We start from the raw sequence: 20,416 nt of genomic DNA, 5'->3' as shown, positions 1-20,416 counted from the left end.
AGCTTAAAAGTAGAAATTACAAATTTAATTGATTTGACAGCTTTAACTGATACAGTGGAGTTTTAAAATTGTTCTTATTGTTTGATTACTGTTTGAATTGTGTATTGGATGGTATATGCAGACTTGAATGCCCTTCACCAGAAGAAAGGCAGGATAAAAATCAATTAAATAAATTCAAAAGGCCTGGAAAAATAAAATGCTCTTACCAGTGTTGAAATAACATTAAAGTGGACACTGAGTGAACCTTTCTGGGAAGTGTTCCATAAGTGGTGTGAGACAATTGAGAAGGTACCTTCCTCTGCTTCACTCATTCTCTTCCTTAGCTAGGGATTCACATTAATGGCTTAAAGTTATTTTAGGATTAATTCATACATAATACCCAAGCCTACCACCCTGCCCTGTCCCATTTATTACACAAATTGGTGTGGTAGGCTCTTTAGTGTGTGTGGATAACTCATCTCCTTATGATGAGTGATCCACATGTATAAAGAAACGAAATGCAGTTTGTACTTGATAAGGACAAATCAATTGATCCATAGAGTAGCCTTTCATATTGGGTTCATAGTGCCAAAAACAATAACACTGAAATTTCAAGAAGCAATTGTAGTATCAAATCAGAAATGAACATTAAAAAATTGACCGTCTAAACTGTTTTCTATTGCATTTGTAAGGGGATTTTTGCTTTCTTTTTAAAATTATCAGCAAGATGATATATTAATAGCCCTAATTTGCAATACTGTTTTGTATATATAGTCTTACTGTACATTAATACATATTTTCTTGCATAGCTTGCTGAAGAAGACAGTGAAATTGTTTCTGAAGAACAGGAAGACAAAGATGCAGAGGAAGGCAAAAGGGAAACCAAAGAGGTACAGACAGGGGAAGTCAACGCTCAGAAAGTGCTTCAGAAAACTCCTAAGAAAATCAGAACTGTTCCATGTAAAGTGGTGCTCCTGGATGGTACAGAATACAGTTGTGACCTAGAGGTGAGTGAGCCACCTAAAGACATTTTATATGGATAGAAAGGTGTAAGTGCAGCATGCTTTCATTAACATGGGAGCTAACAAATATTTTTTCCCCATAAAATTCAGAGTGGTTAGTAACAGTTTGTTCAATGCTAGCATTATCTGAGATGCTGTATAGATTATAACTGAAACTCATGTAAATGTATTTTTCCCTATTTCAGCTGCTTTCCAGAGCATAGATAAGGTACAGTACTAACATTTTGTGTGTATCTGTGGGAGCTCCTCAGACACACAGTGTTCCTTCCCACCAATCCCAGTATGGTCTCTCTCAGCAGAAACTAGGCAGCTTGGTCATGAGAACAAGGAGTAGGCTTTACAGACATAGCAATAGTTTCCCTGACTGTTCATAAATGAAGTGGTAAATGATCAAAAACAACTGTGGATCAAAATAGCTAGAGAACATAGCTCATAAGTAGATCAAATAGAATTGAAGATGACTTCTGAAATACCTTCTTGGAAAAGAAAGTGTTTATCAGCCTTCCACAGCTCACTAGGGACCTGGCCTTCTCATGAAGGGAGTGCCACAGCAGAACTTCTACTTTTGAAAAGGCTTTGCTTGTTCTCATACTACTTGCAGTTGCAAAACCAGATACCCTGAGCAGGACCATCCTAATGACTTTGGAGAAGAGGGCAGTTTGGGTGAAGGCAGCCATTCAACTACTTAGGTTGAAGACCATGTTTGGGTTTTAAGAGTAAGCACCAAATTGTTGAATTGAGCCTGGAAACGGTAAACAGCTCTGTAACTGGAGCAACTGGAGTTTGAGTGCTCTTCAAGAGTAGCTTTCATAACATATTGTGGTAGGTCAGTCAGAATTACTAAGGGACATTCATCCTGTGATCAGATTATCCTTGCGGAATACTCTGGACAGCTGGTGGTCCAAATGAAGCAAAACATTTCTGGTTGTTACCCAATTAGGCAATAGAGGCACACTGTAAATCTTATCCGTTGGGAGGGGAGTGTGACACCATCAGGTTTCCCTTCAAATTTCTGCATTGCATCAACTGAGAATTAGCTTCTTTGTCTACCAGTTCAGTCAATCCCTGATTTCAAGTACCTCTTCAGGACAACTGCTGTGTGGGTCAGTTAAAATAGTCAAGGAGCTGGATGTCATCTGGATACTGATGATGCCACACAGCAGTTCCTGAATGATTACTTTCAGTGGTTTTGCATGGATAAGCAGCTTGGGGACAAGATACCTGGAAACTCGATGGAACCTTGCAGCACCTTACAGGGAAATTGCTATAGGGAGAAGTGCCACTCCACTTACTGTGTGAGTGGAATTGCCATTCATGGGGATGCAGTCCTGTCGGCCCCCCCAGGTGAGCCGGAAGTATACAGCCACCCCTTATTTGTGAATCCCGTATGTGCAATTTCAATTAACTGTGGATTAGGTCTGCAGGGATACCCCATACATGCCCCCTCCAGGCAAGGGGAGCTACCCTTGAGGGCTTCCCCAGGTCTCCCTATGTCTTATAAGGCATTAAAAATGTCACAGTTTTTCATAAAAACCGGAAATAGCATTTTTCCAGTACCTGCAGTCGTTCTGAGCCCAGCAGAGGCTGCAGGTAGATGCTCTGACCTCTGCTGGGCTCAGAAGACCCTCCAGAGGCGAGGGGAGCAGAGTCCCCTCACCTTCAAAGGGAGGGAACATCCTCATGTATCCATGGATTCATGAATCCTTGGGGGTTCCATTCCGGAACCCTTACGGATACGGGGGGGATGCCTGTACCATGATTAATGGTATTGAAAGCTGTTGAGAGGTTCAGAAGAATCAACAACGTCATACTCTACTGACACAGATTTCTGTAGAACGGGGAATTTCAGGTGTGCTTGTAGCAGCATCAGCCATTCTGCTTGTAGCCAGTGTGACGCTGTTTTGACACTGCAGTAAGACAGTAGTGCATTCTGAGGACACTGAACGCTGACCCTTCCTGTTTCTATTTTGGACTGTTGAACTTGGGCATGATCTCATCTTTCTTTAACTAAAAAATAAAGTAACACTAACTATCCAAAACTGCTGCTGTACTTCAGTGTTCAGTCAGATTTTACTGCTGACAACTTAAGCACAGGGAAAATGCAGAGGGACAATGGGCAGGAAACATCCTGTGACACCCCTCCTATTCATAAACAGTGAATAAACAAAGTGTGACAGTCCTGAACAAAATATCTGTTCTTGGCATGCCCAGATGTGAGCCATCTGGAAGACTCTTCCCTGGAGTGGTGGCACTTGCAGCTGACTGTGATGGTGGCTGAGTCTGGGGGAGGTTGAGACTATGTAACTACCAAGGAGTGATGAGCTAGGACACTAGATACACTTTAGCATCTCCTTCTCCAGCCAGAAGAAAAGCGAATATGATGTGAGCAGCAAGTTGTACAGGTGACAGATATAACATAAAGAGCCAAGGGCAAAACTTGTTTTTTTCAGTTCTTGTTCATCTTCATCCTCCATGGTCTTGCTGATCTTTCAAGGATGCTGGCATCAGTGAGAGCAGGAAGGTGATGGTACAGATAGATAGCATTTTTCCCTCCCTTCTCCTTTCATCCTACCTCGTGGTTGAGCTTCTCATCTTAAATCTATTGACCTGCAGAATTTAACCATATGTCAACAGCAGATTAGGCACATAGGTTACAGTTATGACCTCTCCTCTGTAGATTAAGGTCAGTGATCCTATTTCAGTTCTTGTAAGCCCCTGCTTTTTGATCTTGTTGTGCTTTTTCCTTTGCATAGGTGAGCAAACATTTTCTCAAACTGGACAGTTAGTAAAAAGATTTAGTTGCAGCTATGTCCTGAAAGTGATCCTACAGGGACCTGATGTTTTTTTTTTAATCCAACTTTTGTCTGATTTAATCGCTAAAATATCTAAGGGGCAGGTTGGCTCTGCAGCAGAGAGACATTCTGAGGGTCAAGGCAGACATGCTTGAGATGTGGTTGGATCTTTTGATAGAATATTTTGTGGGTGTGGTATGGTGTGGGGAAGGACAATTTTAAGCAGTGTAGTCATGCTGAAAAGGCAGTATTTCACTCTCCCCATCATTGTGTTCAGTCCAAATCATATCCCTTATTTCAGTCCTGTATGTCTATTTAGGGATAGGCTAAGAATTTACTTGAGAAGGGTGTGTGTGTATTTAACCTTTCTTGGATTTGTGTATTGCCTGTAAAGATCATGTGCGAAAGCTGTGCTGGGCCGGAGGGGTGCTGAGGTGTTCACTATGTCACATCTGTACGTTGCATCTAAGGAAGCAACTGTGACCTTTTTAAACTTTGTCTTTGTATGCCTTTAAGTCAAACAATATTTTTATTAAAATACATATTTTTTAAAGGCAGCTGATTTATGTTGGAGATCCTACAATCTCCTTAAAGCCTTGTGTTCTTAAATATAACTTACTGTCTGAGTTTAAGTGCCATCAATTCAGGAAACAACTGAGTACTTGGAAAGTCAAAGGCAAATGGGCAAAAACTTGCATTGTGGCAACGTTAACCTGGGATTCTGAGTAAATGTAATTACTACATTTAGTTAAAAATCAACCACTGTTTTAAACAGTGGTTCCCAACCTATAGGAATCTAGAGGCAAAAATTGGAATAGTATTAGACCCCTCGCAACCCTCTCATCCAACCCCTTGCACACAAAAAATGCAATTTGTAAAAATGAGAGAAGATTCATTAGACTTATTATTTATAAAGGTGATTTGTGAGTTGCTGCTTTTGTTGCTAGCTGCGGGGCAGCCCATTCTCTGCCCTCTGGTGGTCCATGGGGAGTGCTTGCTCAGCAAGACACTAGAAGAGATAAAAGGCTATCTTTTTCCCCCCTGAGACCTTGTGGACCACTTCTCAGGGTCTCGTGGACCACCTGTGGTCCATGGATCACAGGTTGGGAACCAGTGTTGTAAACAATGTTACCCTATTTTGGGGGAGGAGGAGAAAATGTATCGCAACATTTTCTTGTAGTGGTCAGTTATTCATCTCGGAGTATTCATAGGTAATCTGATGTTCTCTTAAAAGCATATACTGTGGCTTTGAATGAGATCAACTTCTTTATGTTTTAGTGGCTTATTTAAATGTGCCTATTTTAAGGATTCTTAATAACAGGCCAGTCTTAGCATGTTCAAGATCTATGTTGCTGCCTAACATTAGTGGGTTGTGTTTTTATCGACTGCTGGGATGGGGGCAATAAGTACTGGCATTCTCCTGCCTCAAGGGTATTGCAAAGAAGGCATCCTCAGAAAACAGCAGCTTCTACTTGCTTATTGCTGTTGTCCCCAGATGCTCTGGCTCAGGGGCATCTCCTTATCAGAGTAGCTAGCTTTTTTTGTAAACATAGCTTTACATAACGGTTGTGGCATATCTATTCCATTTTCTCTTATACACCCAAACAAAAAATCTATATTCTTATTGAGTATTGGAAGTGTTTGACATATATGTGACTACAAACCTATTTTCAATATATTTATTCAAGGCAAATGTCAAAAACTTTTACCTCTTGGGAAATGACAGTTTTAGGCCAATCTTTAATTGAGCTGAATGGATTTTATCTTTCATTTTTGGTTATTTATCTGCTTAAACTCCTTGAGGCCTTCCACACTGTCTGGTCGCATATATTGCTTATATTATAGCTAGATGCAATTGACTTTCTGTAAAACAGACAAGAGAGTTGTCTTAATATTAAGTAAACTGCTCTCTTCCTACAGCTATATCTCTGAGAAGTTATCCTCCAAGACCACTATATTTTAAGAAGATGATTTCTAATCCCAACTCTTACAGGAAAAAAAAATTTGAACCAAATACTGATGAGGTTTAGTCATTTGGCAAAAATCCACTGATGGACCAGCTGGTCAGCATAGAACCAGGGTTCACAGTTGAACAAGGGTTGGAACTGGTTAACAATCATGGTGAAGAACCAGCTCTGGGTGATTCTAATAACAGTAAGCTATGGTGGTGATGTAGAAATAATTGAAACTGACAGATGGGGTTTGCATGAAAGAAGGGGCTAGAAGAGATTGTGGTTCTGAATCTGCTCCTAGTCCCTTAATTGTGGCTAAGGAATTAGGAGTAGTACGTTCTAGGCCAGTGTAGAGACAGTACTTTTTTTCTAAAAATAGCTTCAAAATGGATTTCTTTTATTTATGTAGACGTATTATGTAAGATTAAATTATGCTGCTTAATACTCTGTACAGTGTTTTGAAAAAAAAGTCTTAGAGAGTATCTAAAATTGGAATTTGTACTGATTGAATGCTATCCTGACTGATGCTGTCCTTGTCCAATATAGATGTGAAAAGTAGAGGGATGTTACGGTCAATCTATAATCCTTTTGTAGTTAGAAAAAGCTTTTAATGTTTCCAGCTTGAGCCAGTGCTCATCAGTGAATGGTTGGTGGGTTCTGTATGGCTTAGTATGAGAAAAGCCTGGGGATGTGGGTTTAGGAATGGGTGGAAGAAAAATAACGCCATTGTGTGCTACACAAAAACATTTTTTGGTGTAGCTCTAGAGCTTCTAATTTTTATTAAACCACCTTAGTTATATGGGTAGGATGTTGAGTGTCAAAATGAATGCTTTATAAATTTTGGGAAAAAGTTTGAAGTCTGCTAAGGATCTGAAGCAGTTGTGGAGAGAAGGTGGGAACAGAATAACTTGTTCCACTAACCTAATCTCTTATGGCTTCAAATGGTATATTTCATGATGGCTGAGGATATTTCTTGGGATGAGGAGCTAATAGCTGATATTGATAATTAAGAATATGTATAAATACTGATGGAATTGTTGAGCATTTAAAAAATAATGTATTTTGGTATCCTGGCTAAGTTAAAGACTGATATACTATAGCCTGTTTCCTGGATATTTTTTATTCCTAGTTCAGATTGAGGCCAGTGAGCTTTATAAATGAGGAGGGATTTGAACACAGGGTAACTTAGTTCAAGGTCTGCATTAAGTCTACTGCATCATACTGTCGGTTTCACTGCTTGTCTGATTTATTTAAATTAGAATTGCTACTGTATTCTACTTCAGTCAGACTCCTGAGCTGGATTTTGGGGTGGAGCTGAGGTTCTCATACTGATTTCTTGATATCTGGTGAAAATTGCCTGCTGTTCAACATGAGCTAAAGGTCTGAGTCTTCCTAGAGGCTTTTCCCAGTTATATCTCCGTTGCCAATATTTTTAGACATCCATGTGGAGTGTAATGTTTGAACAGGGTCTATCTGAGTAAAACACACAGGCCCAGTTATCGCAGGCACTTGCCTATGAGTTGATCTCACAGATAAGTCGGGGTCAAAATTTTGAGCCAAAATCATGGAATTTTCTATGGATAAGTCAGGGCTTAAACTAAGGGGCATGTCTTATAGTTTTGTCTGATTTTACGTGAGGCCAGATCCTGAAAAATAACCTACCAGTAATTGTTACCTAAGAACTGTACAGTCTCTAATGTATTAGAAATATAGTAAAAGATCATAAGATACATTTTTATTCTTTATCTTCTTAAATTCTGGTCTTCACAACCTTTTTGTAAACACTATCAAAGCGCACTGTAAACAATATACCAGTAGAACAGTGGTTCCCAGACTGGGCTAAATGTACCCCCACGGGCCCTCGACAGGACCTTTAGGGGTGCTTGACAAAGAATTGAATAATGGCAGAAAAAGGCAAGTAGTGCTCCAGAATGCCTTGCAGGAGGGGAGGTAGCTAGTTGACTGTGAAAGCCCCACCAATAGCTTGTTTTTGGTCATCAATTCATGTATCAATCAGTGATTGAAAACCAGCACAGTAAAAAAAGCTGAAACATAATATGGAAAGTTTCCGACCCTGTCGGGAGCCTCAAGAAGCCCACTGCAGGGTCCTAAAGGCTCGTGTCTGGGGCTTTTTGCCCCATCTAAGTCTATGGCAGGTCCACATCTGCTGAATTGTAGCCCAGGACTTTGTTTCAAATGAAAACGAGGATTACATCTTGGTGTTTAAAAAAAACAGGCCTCTACAAAATGCATTTGCAAAATGAAAGGAGGCTACAGCAGAGTCTTCTAAAGAGAACAAGGCTTGCTTCAATTCAGTGAAAGTCTTGGGAGCAGTGAAAAGGTTAACTCTGGCTGGAGCTTTCTAGGGGTTGCCTTGGAGATTAGTGGCCCTCTGATTATCTTTGCATTGCTTCTCAGGTGCTTGAAAAGCAATGCAGCTTGAAAGGCAACTTTTTCAGAGATGAAAACTCAGCCCCCTGAGCGACCTTGGAGATAAGGCGAGGTGATTATCTAAGCTTGATTTATTGGCAGAAATTTTGGAGGCGAGTGTCTATGGCAATGTTTCTCAAACTGTGGCTTGGGACCCACTAGGTGGGTTGCGAGCCGATTTCAGGTAGGTCCCCATTCATTTCAATATTTTATTTTTAACGTTAGACTTGGAACTAACTCCTGGGTAAGTGTGGGTAGGATTGCAGCCTAGGATTGTTAAAAAATTTTCCTGTTTGATGATGTTGCTTCCACTCATAACATCACTTCCGGTGGATCCTGACAGATTCTCATTCTAAAAAGTGGGTCCTGGTGCTAAATGTGTGAGAACCACTGCTTTGGATAAAATCTGGGAATTAACTGAGTGGAGCGAGCCTTTGGAATGTGGATTTTATGTGAAGAGGCCCTATTCATCTGTTGTATCTCCATGTAGATGTATAGGGAGGACAGGCACTTTCCACAATGTGGTGTTGAATTATTGATTTCAATAGTAATTGTACTCTGAATTTGCCGGAGGCTGCATTTATTTTAAAGCACCTTCTATGAGAATATAACTTGATGTGTTGGATATGAAGCAACTTGATTTGTAAAACTAGTAATTATTTTACCATAAAAATTTACTAGAGAAATATAATAGTGGAAACCAGCTGGCCACTGCCATCTTTAAATAATTCAATGGTTTGTGACAATATTAATGTGGTTTTTGAGTGCATTATGTACATGATCTTATTTTAGAATTCTTTAAAGCTGTAAATACTCATCTTAAATTATTGATGGCATCTGAAAGGAGGCTTCCTAAATCCTTTGTCTGGATTTCTCTGTTTTATCATATTTCTATTGATTGATCATTCTTTGTGTCCCTACCCAGAGCTGCATTTTTGTTACCCAAATGATACTGCTGACACTTTTCTGAAAAAAAAAAAAGAGTTAAGGTAGTGGATTTAACTACCAAGATCTACTTTAGAAGCTTATTGATGAAGAACATGACAGATTAAAAAGCAATATTTAAAACACTTAAGTTTAACAATGGTTGCATAGTAATGTTGTGCTTTTAAAATAAGCCTTAAAGACTTCTGACAATCTTGGTCACAAGTGATATCTTTCCCTTGCTTATAGATCTCAATTATTTAAAAGTTACATTGTTAATAAAGTTCAAAAAAATTAGTTTGACATCTCAGCTTAATCTTTTCTCTAATTTTGAGTTTGTCATGAATCACTAGTGCAGAAGAGTGACTCTTGCATATTCTGTTTTAAATGCTGAAGTGCTCTTGTGCAGAGTTTATCTAGAAATATTAATATATTAATATTAAAATGTTGCTATTCCATAATATCTAAAAATGTTGTGGGAAAATGGAAGTCAAGATATTGTAATCTTTGAACGTAGAAAAGTAACTGATTTTAGAAGTTCCAATTTACGGTCACTGAGCACCGCTCTACCAGCAGATAATTTTTCCCCGCTTGTACCTTAAAAGTTTGTTGGGCAGTGTTTTCCATGTAACCTATCTTGTACGAGATGCTACTTAGTAAGTCAGCTGCCATGCTTTCGGAGAGAGATCTGCCCTGGCTCATCCTCCTCTCCCCTCCCCCGCATTTTTCTCTTCCTTTTCTGCCAACAGATCCTTAAAACACTACCCTGCTCATCTCTTGAGTGCTAGAAGAAAAAGAAGGATAATATAGAAGGAATAGCAGTGGTCGAAGCATGTGCACTGCCTGAACAAAGCGGCAGGTGGGATGGAGGCATGCTGTTTTGGCGAGGAAGCGCCAATTCTCAGCTTGTATAAAACATTCCAAGCAGTGTGTTTCCTGAGAGTGCCCTAATTGTCACTGTTGCTTTGCCAGGATTCTGCAGTGCAGTTAGTCAGAGTTAAATGGAACATGGTAGCATGCTCTTACTTGTGGCATAACTGCTGTGATGCAATGTAATGGAGCATTTTGTTGAGGAGCTGGACTGGCTCCTCTTGCAAGAGAGCACACATCCATGTCTACTTAATTCATCTTTGTTCACTTTTCTGAATACTAGAAGGTCACTGGAAAGAGAATTTGAACAGCACATGCTCTTGCAGAAAAACCAACTGCCTTATTAAGACAGTGGCCTCAGTGCACTATTTTAACTCAACCTTCCTACTGGCCGGTTGAGTGCCAAGAGGGTATATTAGGAACTGTGTAGCTGTGGGGCACCGTGAGTATTTAAAGGAGTCCTGCCAAGGTGTCTCTTGTACCTTTAACAATCTATGATTACTGCCATTTGCCCAACCTTGCTAAGTGGTAGAGTTGGGCATGCTGTGCATATTGATAGGTATTGGGCAGCCCAATCCTATGCCCGGGCAGCACCAAAACGCTGGACTGTTGGAAACATGCCGTAAGGCACATTACAATGGCCAGAATGAGGGAGGTGTCGGCGGAGAGGCCAGCACAGGCAGGTACTGGGCCTCTGTGCTGGTGGGATGAGGAAGAGGAGTACTTGGCAGTAAGGAAACCACTACTCAGTGGGAAGCTTTTCTAAGTGGTGTGAAGACAGGGAGGGGGTGGAAGGAGGGTGGGCAGGCTGGGGAGTGGATTGGGCTTAAGTGGAGGTGGGGACGGGGACAGTGGCAGAGGCTGTCACCAGACCCTATCCCCCATCTCCCCTCCTGAGTCCCAGAGCAAAAAAAAATACAAGTACAGCAAAAAAAATACAAGATAAAATGCAAATATTTAAATAAACCACCATCTTCAAGGGTTAACCCCACATAGAGTTCATCATATAGTCTAGGTGAGGTGTCATTGGAGCACAGACCACCATAGCCAGATCCAATTGACTCTGGTACAGCTGGTGCACCAGACAAAGCAAAAGTCCCCCTTGCCACAGATGCCACCAGGTGAAATGTGACAAATGTGATTCAGGAGGATTTTCAGGCTGTGAACCTGCTCTTTCAGAGGGATACTACCCCATCTAGAGTAGGGGTCTCCAAACTTTTTAGCCAGAGGGCCTTATCAAATATCTGGCACAGTGTTGAGGGCTGGGAATTTTTTATTTAAATAAATACATTAGAAATGGAACTTAGATGAATGAATGAATGGACTCAAATTTCCAAAATTTCAAAAGCATCAATGCACACCACAAAAATAAAGCACACACTTAAAGGGACTCCCATTCCCCCACACCACAAGCAGCCGACTTAAGTATACAGGAGTAAATATCTCAGAACCAGCCCATCACAGGAAATATCCAGAGTGTGTTCTGAGGGCTAGGGAGGAAACCTTCTAAGGCCTTCAGACAGTACAAAAAGTTACTTCAGTTTTTTTCGGGAAAAAGGAAGTGATGTTTTTATGCCTTTAAAAGGTGTTCTAAGGACTGAGGAGGCTGTCCTCAGAACATCCTCCAGATGCAACCAGAGCACAGCTCCAGTTGTGTTTGGCTGAGTGAGCCAGAGGCTTTCAGAGGACCAGAGGTTGGCTGCGGGCCGGATAGAGGCTTGCCACAGGCCATATCTGGCCCCTGGGCCAGGGTTTGGAGACTCCTGATCTAGAGGAGTAAGCTTGTATTTGCTTCTCCCAAGTGAGAGGAAAAGTATATGGAGAGGATTTCTGCAGAACTTTCTGTTCCGTTCTGAAATTTCATCAGGGCCAATACTGAGATTAAATCTGAGCAATCTGGAGTATTGTGAAAATCAAGAACTCTTGCTTCAGCTAATTTACAACAATATATTGCATGTACACAGCTTTTGCGGGGGGAGCTGATAGATTGAGGTACAGATTGTGCTTTGTTATCCACTGGGGTTTCAGTGATATGTCAGAAGACTTGTGAAACTGGTACTGATCTGCAGTAAATATCTAATGTAGACTTGTCCCAAACTTCACTCCATTTGGGTAGTAAACAATGTACATTGCTGTACATTCCTGTCTTTTGAGCAATATTAGTAAGAAACTTGGAATGTTAAAAAGGAAGATTTGACTTGAATTCTGTGGAGCCAGCAGTGGTCACTTTTTCCCTTATATCTTTCAGTTTCCAGTCTTCTACCCATAGCTTTCCCCCCCTGTCAAATACACTGATGGTTGCTCTCCCATCAATCACTTTCATGGAAGAGAACTAAATGATTATGTTAAGGGAATTAATAAGAACTTTTAGTCATATATACTTAGAGTCACTGGATTTCAGTGGCATATGAGGCACGCTTTATAAACAAGAATAGAAAATACTTTGAAAAAGAGTGTCCAACGCCCTGATAAACTGCACATTCTGAAAATTGATTTAAGATGTCTAGTATTTTGTTGGGATGATGTAATTGTTCTGATGTAGAATATGCCAAAAAGCTTTACAGTAAATCATTTTAAGTGCTTAATTGTTTTGTGAATATTTATCTAGTCTGAAGAATGCCATGTGATTTTGAAGAGCTGACTTAATACTAACTTTGTGTTCAAAGCAAATGAGTGTTACATTGGAGCCTTTCTACACTGGGGAGCTGAGCTGATTAAACTTTTATGACAAAAGGCATTTAAAAGATGATTACATGACCATATTTTATGCATGTCTGAACAGCTGACATGTATTGAAGTGGGCATAAGTGTTTAAAGATTCTGTTCAGTTGGAGTAGATGAGTGCACTTGCTATCCTATAAAGAATTAAGTATTCAAATACCATAAGAACTATGATTTAATAAAACTCCTGACCTATCTAAAATGTATAACGTTGTTTGAACAGTAAGCAGCCTTTACCTAGTGATGCAGTTTTCACAGAAGCTGTGTTAATGTCCATCTTATTTATAGATTTTTAAACAAAAGCAAACAAAGCCTTAAAACGATTTAAGTCTCATCTCTATTCACTAGTAATACTTGATTTGGTATTGTATTTTTCATGCTTTATTTTGAAGTAAAACCAATCGTTCTTGGTTTCTTTTTCTGCATCATGTGTTCATATCAAAGGCCAAACTACAAGTGACACCAAGCTGCATGTAGTCTCCCCTCCCCTGTTTTCCTTTTCTAGACAAAATGCAACTGCATAAGTGGATGAAGGCAGTCAGACAGAGGGTGTTCTAAATTCTTTCCCCACTGCATTTTTTTCTTCACACTTACTCAGCTGGCTGCTTTTCCTGTAAGGAAAAAAAATAACTGTATATAGTCCAGGACACTGGACTAGATAGATCTTTAAACTAATCTAGCAGTTCTGGTCTTATTTAAATAATTAGTAAGGGTGGATTCAAATCAAGGTTTTTCCCACTTTGGAACTAATGTATTTTCTGAAAAAGCATGTAATCAGTTAAACAAAACCTATTGGTTGACAACAAAATACAGTATTTATAAAGCCTAAGGAGCGTGGTGATTAGGCAACTCAATTACATACAGTTTGAGACAAGAGACGGACTTTCATTGGACCAGTTCTATACATATACAAGGCAGTCGTGTGTGGTGAAGTCCAGGCCCAGGGAGGCAATGCCTGCTCACTTAGCATAGGCCCCCTGAAGCAGCCGAAAAGCTACTTCTCCTGGTGCAATACAGAGTGGTCATTTGCGTAGGCTCCCTGCTTTTTTCATGGCTTTTTTTAGCAGAATAGGAACAACTTCTTGCTGCCTCCCCAGAACTTGTTGTTGCTGGCATCCTGCTATTTTTTTGATCGGAAACCTGCTGTCCTCTTTTTTTTATTATTGTAAGACTCCCATGATTACAGCCTAACCCATTGCAGGCAACTCTGCCTGCTGCCTCTCCAGTGACTGATGACTCAAGCTCTGTCTTTATTACTGGGTGAATTGAAGTAGCCCTCCTTGTTGGCTTTATTTGCTCAGGCATCCCTGCCTGTTCTATCCTTTACAAGCCACCATAGTGACTGAGTGGACTGGTAGTTCTTCTTGTTCCCTCTATGCATGTGTGTGTGTGCGCGCGCACGCTGCTTTAAACAGACTGTGTGCTGGAGCAGAAAGAAGCAGCTTGGGAAAGGCAAAAGTTATGTTTTCTTTTTCACTTTTTGGGTTTTTGTTTTTTTTAACTTGCTGGATGAGGTGAGGCTCTGTCTCCCCTGACTGCATATCACTGATACAAGGACACTAAGCAAGATCACTTAGGGAAAGGCTGGCTCTCCTGGTAAGAAGTCAATTTGAACTGTATGGCACTGATTTCCAAGTAAATATGGGTAGGATTGGATGATAAACTTCCAGAACTTTTCGTATGTAAGTTACCAGACAAAATAGTTTTTTTTGTGAGATGGAAAATATCTATGGTACTCTGGATACAGTTATACATTTGAGAACTGAATACACTGGAAGTTAATTGGAGAGCATAAAATAAAAATACAAAATTCCCCATTTAGGTCCTGTGGATGATCCTGATGATTATACAAGAGGGCATCTCCTGAATTCTAGTGCTTATGATAATTTACTGAACACGGAACCCAGTAAAAAAAAAAAATACAACCTATGACAGTATTTCTCAACTAGTGGTATGGGTACCATCAGTGCTACTTGTAGTGGTGTTTGGTGGTACTTGTAGGACTCCTGGACACCTACCAGGCAGCGAGACCAGGAACATGTTGCAACAAACAGTGGTAAGAGCCTCAGCTCAGTGGGCAGAGCTCCAAAGCATGCTTTTACATGCTCAAAAAAGCCCTTCCATCGAACCTGAGCCTCTTACTGGTGTTTGTTGCATCACATCTGGCCTCTCAGCCCAGAAGTAATTGGTGATGATGTCATCATCAGTTACTTCCTGTGATAGTTCCAGTAGGTGGACCATGTGAAGTGGTATGGTGGAGGACATACCTTGAGAAACGCTGACCTATGACATTTGTGTCATTTTCTTTTTTAGTGCTTGATACCAGATTTTTCCCATTGTTTTTTAGTATGGTAAACTTGACTCCACTCAATTTGTTTCATAGATGGTAACGATTCAACTTGTTTGTATTTAACCTTAAGACTGGGCTTGTTTTTCAGAGGGTGATTTTTGTACAGGGAAAGGTGCAAGAGATGGTATTGCTGCTGGGCCAGAGAGCATAAGAAGGAGCCTGCTGGATCAGACCAAGGACCCGCGTACTCCAGCTTCCTCTAAAACTTGGTTGAATATAGTTGTCATAACTTGTAATCTGTGATGAACTTTTCCTCCCTAAATCTGTCCAATCCCTTTTTAAAGGCATATAGGTCAGGTTCCACCATGTCCTGTGGCAAAGAGTTCCACAGATTAATTACTGCTGGGTAAAAAATATCTCATTTTGTTCTAACTCTCCTGCCAGTCCATTTTAGTGGATGTCCCCTGGTTCTGGTGTTGTGCGAGAGAGCAAAGAACTTCCCTCTGTCCGTCCCATACATAATTATCTCAGTCATGTCTCAATAAATTTTTTTGCTAATGTTTTGTTTTTACTGGTTTAAGTAGTTATTTTTGTATAATTGTATCATTGTGCTTGTGGTAATTTTTATTTTCTGTATTTTTTTGTGAGCCTTGCTGGGAGTCTCATTAATCAGGAGGGGGTGGCAAGGTATAAATATGTTAAATCAATAAATATAATTAGAATTATAAAAGGGGATTGGATTTTAATTTTATCCATTCTATGGAAAATAAAACACAATGCCTCAATAGAACAAAAAACAAGGGTAAAGGGATTTTGTGTTTTTTGTCATACCTGAATATCATTGTTGGAATTTTATTTTGCTTGTATTCTGGAGTACTTGTTGGCATACGTTAACTACATAATATTCCTTGTGTTTTTGCTGATAAGAGGTAACATTGAACCATCAAGCTCAAACTGTAAATGCTAGGATATAAATTGAGCAGTTCAGACCCATATGAATGTGCTTTGATTCCTTTTGGAAGAGATAAACAATGCATTTATTGTGTTTGGTAGGGGCATTGCATACCTTTTCCCCTTGTCCTTTGTATTTGTACAGTGTAGCTCACAACCACAGCGTAGTACATAGCTTACAGAGCAGAGCGTGCTTGTTCAGTTGTGAGCTTTCTGTTGCTGACTGCTACGCACAATAACTTTAGTGTCGCAAGAGCCTACACATAAGCAGTTGATGGGGTTTCTGTGGAATTGCAGTGGCGTCTACTGAAATCTGCAGGACAAGCAATTGCAAAAATGCTTTTCAACTGCCAGGTCTCAAAAATGTCATGTTATGGCTACTTTGCTAAATGTCATAAATAGCAGAATAGGCATATAGGGCTTGCTTGGAAGTGTGAAGTGGCATGCTGCTCTTCTTTAAGTGTGCCAATAGCAGAATCATCCTGTTTGTGAAAGAATGTTTAAAAACTGGAAAGATTGATCTCCCTGTCCTTGATTGTAAACTGAAAGCAAACATGGAAATTCAGAACTGTTCCCTGCTAAGATACAATGCAGTATAAACAGTGGCAAAAAGCCTGATGCCCATCTGCTGTCTCTTTAATTTCCTGTCAGTAAAATTTATATGGAGATTGCCAGTCTAGAAAGGGGAAAAAAACAAAACAAACAAAAACAAAACTACTGAAATCTTGTCTGCTTGCTTACTTTGTAATTTTTGTTACCACAAAACCGTTTCAGTAGCATGTCAAAAGTGTTTCAGTAGTGAAAGAAGATGTAACTTGCTGCGCTAGTGTCTGTAAGAGGATAAAATTATTAAACTGTGTTGTCCTATTTACTGAGAACGTAAATATTGACCAGTCTCTAATTTTATCCGAATAGCAAGTGATTAATACTCGAATTCAAAAAAGCAAATACTAAATTACACTGCTGACTGTGACAAATAAGTATCCTGATGCAGTACAGCACTGTTTACTGAAAGATTTTAAATGTACATTTAGGAACTGATTGTAGTTTTCCATTGGTCCTTAGAGGCGCATGTCAGTTTTGGGAATGCAAAAAACAACTGCTTTATCAGTTTTCCTCTGCAGCAGTGGCAGACTTTTCAGACATCTTGGTGATCAGGTTCTTGCTTGAGTAAGTTTGTTTTTCTGCCATTGAATGGAACAAAAGAGATAAACACTGACCGACTATACTTTGTGTTAGCAGTGTACTTCAAGAACAACATTTTTAAAAAACATTATTGATTTTGTTAAGTTGTGAAAACTTAGTTCTGCTGACTATTATTCTTTTTGATGTTCTTTAACTTTCAGAAAAAAGTGAAAGGACAAGTGTTATTTGACAAGGTGTGTGAACATCTTAACCTACTAGAAAAGGACTACTTTGGTTTGTTGTATCAAGACCACTCAGATCAGAAGGTAAGTAGAAAAGTTTGCTTTGTTTTAGTTCTGAATGGGAGCTTATGAAGTCCATGTAGGAATTGCTGACTTTTCAAGCTGTGTTCCTTCCCTGTCGCAAAGATCATAGAGCTGCCAACTCTCCTGTGAGGGAGAAGAGAAAAGAAGCCAATAAAATATATACCCCCTCTCCCGGGGCACCCGTTGTAATGGTGTCCCATTGTTTAATTTTATGTAAGGAAGCCTTGTCAGTTGAAAGACAGGAAAATGAATAAATGTGTTTGAACTTGGGATATTCAAGAATATCTTTCCAAAGAATCTTTGTTGCATACACTTGACAAATCCCATCACCAATGGCTTAATTTTAGAGGAATTCGTACGGCAAAGTCTCTTCGGAAATATATATTTGAACATCCCAAGTTTAGTGAGTCTTTCACAGAAGGAAACAATTGTCGAAATGTTGTGAATAGTCCCATTGACCCTAATGAAACATGCATGCTCTCACTGGGACTGTCGCATGCATGAAATGCCTTTCAGCATTTACAGTGTGACAGTCATATGCATGCAACTTCCTTTCTCAATGTGTAGCCGGAAGTTGAAAACAGTGAGCTGCCGTTTTGGGTCAGACCACTGATCCATCTAGCTCAGTATGGTTGATGCTGACCAGCAGCAGCTCTGCAAGATTTCAGATAGGATTTTTAAATTTCAGATCTTCTATATAAGCTCGGCTTTTAGCAAACAAATATTTAAAATTGTCTGTTTCTTGCTTTTATTTTCCTACTTTTTTATGCCAGTGTTTTGTTTGATGCTGAAGAACACACAGTATCCTCTCAAAACTACAGCTTTACAAAGAAAAAGGAAACAGTCAACAAAATCTATGACGTTTCTAACCTTCCCCCTCCCCCTGGAAAGTAAGCAGCGTAAGCTGTAATTTTTTTCACATCTTGGCACCTGTGCATATATACACCTGATTCATATTTTCCTGCTGAGACCATTGCCTCCTAAGATTAAAATGCCACAGAGCTCTGACCTACAGTCCAGTAAATGCTGGATGATGTATTTTTCTTATTCTTGTACACTTATCACGGCCACCCATCTATGAGCCAGCTGTTGTGCTAGATTGCAACTGCAGGGTATACAAACTGAATGCCAGGCTCTCTCTTCTGCCTAGAAAATTAGAACTGTTCTCTAATGCAGTGTTTCTCAAACTGTGGGTTGAGGCCCACTAGATGGGCCGTGAACCAATTTCAGGTGGGTCCCTATTCATTTCAGTATTTTATTTTTAATATATTAGACTCAATGCTACCATGGTATGTGTCTGCATTTGGGGAGCTTTACAGACTTCTTTGAACTACTTTGTACAGGTGGAGCCTTGTTATTTGCGAGGGTTCCGTTCCTGGAACCCACGAAAATACCAAATTTCGCATGGAACCAAGTCAATCGAAATTTGGGCTCCACCCAGCTCCAAATACAACTAAAGCCTTCCTCTGGTCGCGTCCAGAGCTGTTCTCAAAATGGCCTCTGGTGGTCCTAGAAGGGCACTTCCTGTTTTGGGGCAAAAATCAGAAGTACCCTTTTAGGGCGCCCAGAGGCCTTTCCGAGGTGGTGGAGGCTGCGTGCATTCTCCGTGGGCCTCAGAAAGGCCTCTGAAGGTCTCAGAGGCCAGTTCTCCGGAGGTGACTGGAGCTGTACTCCAGTCATCTCTGGAGGCTCTTCTGAGGATTCAGTGTGCAGCCTCCATAGGCCTCAGCATGGCCTCCAGAGGTCCTAGAGAGGCACTTCCAGTTTTTGTCTGAAAACAGGAAGTGCCTCTCTAGGACCACTGGAGGCCATTGTGAGACTCATGGAGGTTGTGCGTGGCCCCCAGGGGCCTCAGAAGAGCCTCCGGAGGCGACTGGAACACAGCTCCAGAAAAGATTGATTCACATCTTGGAGGTTCTTTCAAAGCAAGTACCAACTGACAACACAAATAATAGTTTAGCCAAGATGCATTTATGGGTAGCAGTAATAGACTGGTAGAATTACAAGCCGTTATGTAACCAAAGACTGTTCAGACTTGGCAGGGACTGCCTGATGTCTTTGCTGCAAAACAAAAGCAGAAATATTGGAATATGATGAAGCTCATCTGTTGTGTTAATAAATGGTGTCAAGCTCAAAATGATGCCCCAGAAGTGATTTCTAAACCGGATGTGATGTCACACCCAGGCTTTTTCAAAAGTGAAAATCGGGGGGGAACCCACCTCCTCCCCCCAGCAGCTCAGCTCACCACCCACCCAGTCAATGGCATAGCTAAGGCATCTATCTGATACCTGGGGTAAAGAAGAAGATTTGTTGCCCCCCCCAGACAAAATCAAATTTAATTAAGTAAATAAATAAAAAAGTTTGATTGGTTCGAGACACTGTGCTGGGGTGAAGAGGGATGGTTATTCTCCCCCTGCTAAATACGTATAAGAGGAGCGCCACTTGAAAAAGTGCCTTTTTACTCAGTTAGCAGGGGTAACTGTATTATGATACATGAAAATGAGAGCTGATCATATTAATACATTATTGGTTCCATGCTGCAAAATAATATCATTGCAACATGTCAATAATATAATAACATGTAATTGGTTCTCAGAACAATCAGTCTCAAAGGTCAATTTTGAGTTAAAGAAATCCACTTTTTGTTCCATAAGGCAGTTGTGTTTTCATTTTCTAGTTAATTGGTTATGACTTTTGATGAAATGGTTTTTCATTGCATTCTGCATTAAATTACCTTTCCAATAATATATAACACGATGATGTTATTTATACATACCAAGTTTTTCACAATTTTGGTTATTAGTGTCAATTTCAGTTTGTTGCCCCCCTAAAGCTTGATGCCTGGTGCAACTGCTACGCACTGCATCCCCTTAGCTACACCACTGTTGATGGGTTTCCATGGAAATTTAAAATACCTTGCAGCGCCCCTGTGAGTTTGCTGTGGCGCTCCAAGGTGCTGCAGCACACAGTTTGGGAACGATGTGTTAAGAGTTTAAAAGGCGATACCGAACACCACTGTCTATACGATCATTAG

At 40.3% G+C, this 20,416-nt stretch overlaps 1 protein-coding gene across 5 annotated transcripts in view; it reads left to right on the top strand.

The window, feature by feature from the left end:
- EPB41L2 (erythrocyte membrane protein band 4.1 like 2) overlaps window positions 1-20,416 on the top strand; it is a 125,358-nt gene that overhangs the window by 56,055 nt on the left and 48,887 nt on the right. For all 5 annotated transcript variants that reach the window (XM_066614573.1, XM_066614565.1, XM_066614549.1 and 2 more), the window contains exons 3-4: window positions 789-986; window positions 17,278-17,382. In XM_066614573.1, the coding sequence (XP_066470670.1) occupies window positions 789-986; window positions 17,278-17,382 (303 nt within the window). The remainder of the gene's footprint in view (window positions 1-788; window positions 987-17,277; window positions 17,383-20,416) is intronic.

The sequence above is a fragment of the Tiliqua scincoides genome, chromosome 1 (genome assembly GCF_035046505.1).
Source record: "Tiliqua scincoides isolate rTilSci1 chromosome 1, rTilSci1.hap2, whole genome shotgun sequence".
Lineage (NCBI taxonomy): Eukaryota > Metazoa > Chordata > Lepidosauria > Squamata > Scincidae > Tiliqua > Tiliqua scincoides.
The sequence above is the reverse complement of the archived record's forward strand: the minus strand, read 5'-3'. Positions and strand labels throughout refer to the sequence as shown.